The sequence below is a fragment of the Peromyscus eremicus genome, chromosome 8a, assembly GCF_949786415.1.
Source record: "Peromyscus eremicus chromosome 8a, PerEre_H2_v1, whole genome shotgun sequence".
NCBI lineage: Eukaryota > Metazoa > Chordata > Mammalia > Rodentia > Cricetidae > Peromyscus > Peromyscus eremicus.
Window position 1 is genome coordinate 42,769,664 of NC_081423.1, and position 9,401 is coordinate 42,779,064.

Genomic DNA, 9,401 nt, shown 5'->3' on the forward strand with positions numbered 1-9,401 from the left:
CTAAGAGTCTGAACCCTTTAAAAGTCTCCCTAGTTCAGTATGGGAAAGAAATACTAGGGTGGGGACAGGGTATCTGTGTCGCCCCCTTTCCAGGGAGCAAGTGGAAGGTGATTGTTTCTGTAGTGGGGGAAGGTTGCTTGTTGCAGTTAACACAGTGTGTTCACCATGTCCTGAACAGCTGAATACCTACTTCCAGGTCAGTCTTTGGGAGAAAATCAATGTTTCTCTCTCTCCTCATTTTTAAGTTTTACCGGGCAAGAGATAGCAAACACCAAGTCAATGTTTGATCAAGCAGCTCCTTGGACCATTCTTGTCTTTGTTCTGTAGATATTCGCTGTTTAGCTAGGTTTCCAATCAACAGAGAATCATTTTTCTCTTCAGAAAACCCTCTTTAATTTTGTCACCCACAAAGCTACTGCTATAATTTGACTCTGCTTCCCAAAGTTCACGTATTGGACACTGACTGCCTGGTGCAGAGGTGTTGAGAGTAGGTACTGTTGAAAGGTGAGTAGGTCACGAAGTCTCTCCTGAGGCACTGGGTTAGCGCTGCTATTATCACGGGGTTGGGTAAGCTATCATATAGGTGAGTTCTGAATAAAATAATGACTGACCGCTCTTTCTCTCTGTTGTCCTTCTACTATGGGATGGCAAAGCAAAAAGGTACTCACCAAATATGTCCTCAGGATCCCAAGCCTCCACACTGGAAAGAACTGTAAACCAGACACATTTCTGTTTGTTACAGATCACCGGTTCTTAGGTATTTAGTTGTAGCAGCATGGAACAGACTATAGATATGTCCCCGCCTTTTCCTGAACACTTAAGGGCTGTGCAGCCCTCAGCTTACGCTACATACTGCTATAAGCATTATCAGAATATGAGATTTTACTACTGGTAGTGAATTAAACCTATTAATTTATTTATATCACAAGTATTCTGAGAGTGCCTTGGAAAATTGACAAATTGTTATAAAAACCTGTCTCCAGTGATTTTGAAGCCGGGTTTTCACCAGTGAGCCGTAGACCAAGGCATTTCTTTGGCCAAGAAAACAGCCTTTGACCTTCAGTTAAAGAATGTGGTCAAAAGAGCTTTCTTTTTGCATCTTTGAACACGTGATATTTAATTTCTACTGCATCTACTTTTCATTTATTAGATTACTGGGTTCCCTTCTCTAAAACTGGAACCAAGGCACGGTTATAGTGTAAACACAAGACAGATAACAGACTATTGGCTTGCAACATCTGGGGAGTGTGGGAAGACAAGCACTGGCTTCTGTAGCCCAAGGACATGGCTGCAACTCTTCTCGGGTGAAAGGCCAAGCACTGAGAGCCAGCTCTGGGAGTATTTCAACCTTTGGGAATTGTTTTTCTCTTGGGAAAATGCCCTGGCTCACCTTTCATCATCTTTAACAAGGGAGATGACTCTGAAGGGCCCCATCTGGTTGCAATAGCTCAATCCCAGACTCAGTTTCTTCTGACAGCTCTTCCAGATGCAGGTCGTTATGAGTAGAGGGAGCTGCTGCAGGGAGGGGGTATTCCTAAGCAGACTGCCGGCAGGTGAATTCTGGGCTTGCAGAACACTAATGCTTCAGGAAGCTTGAAAATCCAACTAGTCTCATTTATGAGATATTTTGCTCTTTTTTTTCTGTGTGCCATGATTTCATAAAAACTCTACATAATGAAAGCTGTTTTGGGTCTCTTAGGCAATGTCACTTGAATTGCTAGGTCAAGAGATGAGACCAAATCATTAACTTCATGGAGGCCAGAACGTTTAGGGCCATGGGCTCTTAATTTCCTGGAGCATAGTTATTGTGAGTAACTGGTAATGTTATGCTGTGCTTTGTTCCTGTCTAACCTGTAATTCATAGCACAAGATTGTAAGAACAAGAGACAATGTTTTTTGTTTTGTTTTTTGTTTTTGGGGTTTTATTTTGCCATTGATCTATGATAATTGAAACACAGACATGAAATGAGGAAACGGGAGACCCAAGCAAATTATTTGAAACAATTTTTTTTTTCACAAAGTTCAGGTGATTGTATCAAATTTTTGAAAAGCGCTGCAATGTTAGAAGGCAGACAAAAGTGACTTTTTAAAATGTGACCTTATTTCTGAAAATATTGATAAAAGCTTCTCTTCAAAATAAAAGTTTTTTGAATGGTTATCTAGTTACCTTAATTGGCACTATATAGGGGAGAGTTTGAGCTTCCATCCATGGCAAACACACATCTTCTCCCAGGACTTCACATCACAGGCAAGCATTAAGCAAGTCGCTATAGTTAACATCTGGATGGTATGGTGCAAGGTGTCCCTGCTGGGGACCGTTTGTGTCCAGATCAACTTGGCTATTTTCTAATACTTGTGTGTCATGCTTTCTAAACAGGTATGTGAGGTCACGGCTGATGGAGAACAATGAGAGCTCTGGGGACTTTATCCTCCTGGGCTTCTCCGACCGGCCCAGGCTGGAGATGGTCCTCTTTGTTGTCAATATGGTCTTTTACTTTCTGGCCGTCACAGGCAACTCAACCATCATCTTCCTTTCCCTGGTGGACCTTCGGCTGCACACACCCATGTATTTCTTCCTCGGCAACCTGTCCCTTCTCGACCTCTGCTACACAACAAGTAGCATTCCCCAGCTGCAGGTTAACCTCTGGGGCCCTCGGAAGACCATCAGCTTCGTAGGGTGTGTCATTCAGCTCTTTGCTTTCCTGTCTGTGGGGGGCATTGAGTGCATTCTCCTGTCGGTGATGGCCTACGACCGCTTCATAGCTGTCTGCAAACCTCTGCACTACCTGACCATCATGCACCCACAGCTATGCCTGAAGCTGGCAGCCTTTGCCTGGCTCAGTGGTATTGCCAATTCCATACTGATGTCCCCATTGACCATGTCTCTGGGGCGATGTGGGCATCGCCGTATCAACCACTTTGTGTGTGAGATGCCAGCCATCATCCGAATCTCTTGTGTGGACACAAGCCGGGTAGAAGGCCTAGCTTTCTTCCTGGCCATCCCCATTGTCCTCGTGCCCCTCACCATGATCCTGGTCTCCTACGGCTACATTGCCGCTGCCGTGTTGCGAATCAAGTCTGCAGCTGGTCGGCGCAAGGCCTTCAACACCTGCTCTTCACACATGGTGGTGGTGTCTCTTTTCTACAGTACCATTATCTACATGTACATGCAGCCTGGGAACGTGGCAAGTCAGGACCAGGGCAAGTTTCTCACCCTGTTCTACTGCCTGGTGACGCCCACACTGAACCCTTTCATCTACTCGCTCAGAAACAAAGACATGAAGGCGGCCATGTTGAAGGTCCTTGGGAAAGATAGAAGCCTGCTGGATGCTGGAGGGCACTGATGGGGCGTGGAGCTCACCTCAGTTGTTCATCTGTTTCAGAACCACAGTGATATAATAATAAGCTGACGGTGGTGAGGAAGCGGGGTCTTGTAGCCCAGTGGTCCTAAATCAGTGATATTCTATTCACTGCCTTCAGTGAATAGAGCCTTCATGTCAAAAGACAATAACCTGACAGAAAGAGACACTGGCTTTCTCTCCGCACACAGCGGAGATACTGACTGATTTGCAGCTAACCCGTGGTGCTGTGATGCTAAAGAGCAGTCAGATACAAGGGGCAGGAGACACCGCATGGCAGAATGTGTGTGCACAGGTGCTGTGTATTGGCGAGGGGACGGCAGAACCTTTGCTCTTCCCCATAAGACATCGTTCCTTCTCACTTTCCCAGCTCTATTGCTCCACCCTGTGGAAACTACACAGCACTCCCTCAGGCTGTCACCAGCCAACCCTCCTCCCTGCACGGCACCTTACAACTTAACCGTTTGACTAAAAGCACTGCTTATTTTAGATCTGAGGTCACGGGCCAGGCATAGGTCACAGAATGAGTTTAACAAATGCAGCAAGCGTTTCAAAGTGTGCTAGAGTCGCACAAAACAGAGCGGGCTGATTCGGGCTGGGGTGAGTCGGCACGGTATTTTGACGTGACAAATGTGCTTTTGGTTTTTTTCTCGTTTGTCGCTTTTGAGGCAGGGTCTCCCTGTGTAGTGAGTGCCTCTCCTGCCTTAGTCTCTCAAGTGTTGGGATTGCAAATATTTGGATTACCGTGTTTAGCTTTGCTGCTTTGTCTTGGGTTTTGGTTTGGTTTGTTTGTCTGTTTATTTGTTTTTTTTTCTTTTTCTCTTATTTCTTTTCTATCTTTTGTGGTGCTGACATGGAAGCCAGGGTCTTGCACACCCTAGACAAGCACTTGACCTCTGCACTCTACCCTCTTCACTAACATATTTCTAATGGAGGATACAAAAACTTGAAGCCCCTGTTCTAGAGTTCCCATTGGAACACGCTGCCGAGAACCGGTGCTTCTGCATCAGGGAAAGACCCGGTGGCGGAACTCTGAGGACAGCAGTAACGTGGGGGCATGTGGGCAGGAAATGTACAGGAGCAAGGTCACAGCTGCTTATGCAGGAAGGTCAGCTAGGATGAACAAAGATGGAAGTATCAATGGCAGTGATGATGATGACAATGATGCTAATCACGGGGGAAATAAAACCATTTTCAACTCATCTCTCACCTTTGGACAATTATGAAGTAGAGCTGTCTTAAGACCGAATAACAAGTCACAGTTTACTTCACATTTCTCCTTAAATTGACAGTGCAGAACAGAAAGAGAATCTTGGACTTTGTTGTGAGTGCAAATAAACTGTCTTTTATTCTTTTCTTTTTAACATTTTACGTGAACACGAGTTGTTCCCATCAGTGGCGTTTACTATGCTATCTGCACACTGTCCATGAATTCAGTGTGTACTGATCAAATCCAGACTCCCCTCCTCCTCCTCCTCATGCTCTTATATTGTAAAATAAATGAACAGTTAAGTATTTATGGTTTCTGGAAATGACGTTGTCTCTGAGATGGTTAACTTTGCATGTCCATTTGGTGAGGACATATGGTGTAGATGTTTGATCAAACATCCAGCCGGGTTTTGCTGTGAGGGCAGCCTTGCAGCTAATACTGGGATTTCACTCATCAGCCTTTAGGTAAAGCCAATTATACTTTTACAGTGTGTGGGCCTCTTCCAAAAGAGGAAACCCCCTGAAGGAAGAGGGAAATTCTGCAGTCTTCTTTTGGACTTAGATGTAGACTTACCTCATTTCTAGTCTCCGTCCTGTTCCATGGATTTTGAACTGAATCAGCTCTTAAGGTCTGTCTGTCTCCTCTCTTTGTCTCGGTTCTGTTTGGATACCTCTGACTAGTAGTCGTTAATCTTCCTTACCAATTTCCAAAAAGTTGTCGAGATTCACCTGTTTGAATATTTATGCAGGTGTTTGTTTGCGGTGCTGGGGAATTGACCCAAGGTCCTGTGCATGCTGGTTAAGAGCTGTACCACGAGCTGTGCTCCAGCACTGTTTGTTTTTTTTCAAAATCCCTAAACTCCTTAGGTTATACAGTTCTCATATCTCTTTCTCATGTTCAAATGGCTTTTTCTTCAAACAGTGTGACCTTTGCTGCTTGCCCAGTTAAGATCTTGCCACTAGTCTGTTACAGGTTGAAATTTGTGGGTAGTGTCGTGGGGAGCAGTCAGGTCACCGACACACTGCTCTGCTGTTTGGTCTCCTAGAGCTATTTATTGTTCTCAACCTTCCTAATGATGCGACCACCTCATGTCGTGGTGACTCCCCCAACCATAAAATTATTTTCGCTGCTACTTTATAACTGTAATTTTGCTACTGTTATGAATCATAGTGTAAACATTTGTGTTTTTCAGTGGGGTCTTAGGCGACCCCTGTGAAAGAGTCATTGGACCCCAAAGGAGTCGAGACCCACAGGTTGAGAACTACTGCTAAAGAAAGGCAAACTGGCAGGGTCCTTTCTCTTTATGTTCCTTTTGCTTTTCTTTCCACTTATGGTTTTGCTGCCTTTGTTCTGTATCCACTGGGCATCGTGAGCTGCTGTTCAGGTACCTGCTCACCATCTCCTCTAAGCGGCTTTTCACTTACCTGTCTCTGCGGACTGGGTCAACTGGCTGCGTCACAGTGCATTTCACATTATGTTGAAATAAATCCTTTAGCATTAGAATTTTTCTCTTACAGTTTTTTTTCCAAAGTGGGGGACAACTTTCTAACTCTTCATGGAATTCTTCCAATTTCTGTATGCTTGGAGTATTCATTATAACAATATCGGTAAGACTGTCACAAAATTGCAAGCAGTTTCCACTGTGTAAAATTTAATTTACAACTTTTAATGCATACACTTAAATCTTCTAATAAAATTTCTGAAGCTGTAGCTTCTGTAGCTGACCCAGAAAGCCTAGCTTTAGGAGATGTATATGAACTGATTGGTTTAAAAAGAAGTGCTTTTTTTCAGTGAATAAATATAACTGTTACAATAACACAGAAAAGAAGAATAGGTGAGGGGCTTAATGGCTCTGCCTCAAGGTTCTCTCTACCCCTTTGCTTTCCGAACAAAGGGAACCATTAATTCCACCCTTTTCCACCATAAAGGCTTTATGCTTCATAATTTTATTAAGATTAACTCTTAAATATGATTGAAGTTTCTGGATGTGTTCCAAATGGAATTTTAGCGAAAGATGTATACTGATTTTACTACATGTAAGTTCATCATCCTCTTTTTTTTGTTTTACTTTAAAAAAATATTTTGTGTGTGTGAGTGTTTTATCTGCTTGTGTATCAGTGCGTGTCTGTTGCCTGTGGAGGTCAGAGATGGCACTGATCCCCTGGAACTGCAGTTACATATGCTTTTGAGCCACCATGTGGGTGCTGGGAACTGAACCTGGGTCCTCTAGATGAGCAGCCAGTGCTCTTCACTGTGGAGCCATCTCCCAGCTTCTGTTTGTTTTCTTAAGGTTATAAACTTGTCTGAATTTTTTAACTCCACTCCACTTGTTTAATAGATACAGTGCTGTTCAGATGATCTCCAATATTTTTAAAATGTGTTATGGTATTTTGGGATACCCCCATATATTTTTGTCTCTATATAAATCATTATTTTTATGGGTAAATATTCTTTTTAAAAAAAGACTTTATTTTTAATTAAAATATAATTACATCATTTCCCCCCTTCCTCTTCTCCTTCCAATTCCTCCTCTTCTCCCTCTCAATCCGTTTAAGAGAACTAGCCCCTGGTGAAAAATAGAAAGGCAACTTCACAGAGAAAAAGTCTAAGTATCTGTTATGCTTGTGGACACCTTTCCAGGGTGGAGAAGAGCCTTTGGTACCCCGAGGGAGACTACTCTGAAAGTGGACAGAACTCTATTACATCAGATTGTTCCTAGGTTCCGGCTGCCCTGTCAACTGAGTCAGATAATGGACCTGCCTTTACCTCATCTATAGCCCAAAGCGTCAGTAGGTCTTAGATGTAACCTGAAAGTCGCACTGCATGTACAGACCTCAGAGCTCTGGACAGGCTAATGTGTGAACTTGACTATAAGCCCACCCCCTCTAAATTAATTTTAAATACTGGTGGAAATTGGTCCAACCTTTTTTTTTGTTTGTTTGTTTTGTTTTGTTTTTGTTTTTGTTTTTGTTTTTGTTTTTGTTTTTCGAGACAGGGTTTCTCTGTGTAGCTTTGCGCCTTTCCTGGATCTCTCTCTCTCTGTAGACCAGGCTGGCCTCGAACTCACAAAGATCCACCTGCCTCTGCTTCCCAAGTGCTGGGATTAAAGGCGTGTGCCACCACCGCCCGGCCTGGTCCAACCTTTTACCCCTGGCCCTTCTTAGGGCAAGCTATAACTCCTTGGAAGGGAGGATTCCTCCCTATGAGATTATATTTAAGAGCCCTCCCCTCACCCCTCACCCTGTTTAAGAGACCATCATTGGCAACATTACTAACTAGTTTTTCTGAAGTATCACCAGCCTCTTCAACAGGTCCAGACTGTAGTTCATTCTAGGGTTCGGGACACCATTCCGGTGCCTTCCTTGGTGCCTTGTCATTCATTCTGACCTGGGGACCAAGCATACATCAAAAAGTTTCAGAAGAAAGAACTGACACCTTCCTGGACCTCACACTATCATCCTGACGACAATGCTGACTGACTGCAGTCCAGGTTGACAGGATCCCTGCGTGGATTCACCACTCCCATGACAAGCCAGTTGCAGACCAGAAATGGAAACCAGCTCACCTGGACTAGGTCCTCTCAAACTAAGACTGTCTTGCAAACAGGACTCCTGGTTGGTTATATATTCCCTCTCAGTAAGGCTAGACCATTTACTTATTCCTTTACTCTTACTGCCTTCCACACTGTGAAAATCCTGACAGAGACTACATTTACACTTAAAATATAGACTGTTTTTAAAATGAGCCTATGTTTAAAATTGATCTCATAAAACTTTCTTCTGTTTCTTTGTTTTGTTTTTTTTTGTTTTTTGAGTGAGGGTTTCTCTGTGTATCTCTGGCTGTCCTGGAACTCACTCTGTAGACCAGGCTGGCCTCAAACTCAGAGAACCGGGCCTCTGCCTCACGAGTGCTGGGATTAAAGGCACGCAAGGTGTGTGCCACCACCGCCCAGCATAAAACTCTTAAACCTTCTCACAATCAAGGCTAAAGTTACCTTCCGACAGGCTTGGGGAGAATGCTTTCTAAAAACTCACAGGATTATAAAAACATTAAAAAGAAACTTTACAAAAGATTAAAGATAATTTAGATAAGAGACAACAATAATTCCTGGTACCACAAAATGTTTGACTTAAACCCATGGTTTACAACCCTCCTCGCAGGCCTGAATGGCCCTTACTCCTCCTTTTTATAGGGCTTGGATAGTAAATTGCCTTTTAAAGTTCATCAAAGAATTGCCTCAGTTAAGCTAATGATCCTCAGGACCCAATATTCACCCCTTAGCCAAGATTGGAAGATTTGAAAGTAACAAAAAATGGGGTGGGGAGGGATGAAATGACTAAGAAAATGCCATCTCATGTCTGTGCCAACTTTATTTTGTGTCTGCCTAGATGCTTCTCAGCCTTCCATCCCCCAACGACCTTGGCAATGCTTTTGGAGACAGTCCATGAACTTGACCATGGTCCAAACATATTATGTAGTGTCTGGAATATACTACTGAGCGTTGTAAAGAAAGGAGATGTTTCTAGGCCACTCCAAAGCCCTCACTAATGTAACCCCCACATCAAGCACTGATGTAATTGTGGCTTTGTCTTTTAAAATGCTGTACAGCTGACCTTGGGCACCAAGAGACTTTGCAGTGGCACAGGCTGCTCTTGGTCTGGCCATTAATAAAAAAGGACTCCAAACTTTTAATTAACTTAATCACCATGGTTGTGAATAATTATCTCACCTGGATGATTTCATGGTAACAGTATATCAGTGTATAGGTGTTCTCCTCCAGTGTGTTCAGATGTGCTTGTAGATGCTTGGTCTCACAGATCACAGGATAACAG

At 43.5% G+C, this 9,401-nt stretch overlaps 1 protein-coding gene across 1 annotated transcript; it reads left to right on the forward strand.

Annotated features, from left to right (window-relative positions):
- Positions 1-2,396: 2,396 nt before the first annotated feature.
- Positions 2,397-3,399, forward strand: LOC131916984 (putative olfactory receptor 2W6). The gene is given in 2 exon segments (XM_059270649.1): positions 2,397-3,332; positions 3,334-3,399. Coding segments are annotated over 2 exon segments (1,002 nt in total).
- Positions 3,400-9,401: the final 6,002 nt, after the last annotated feature.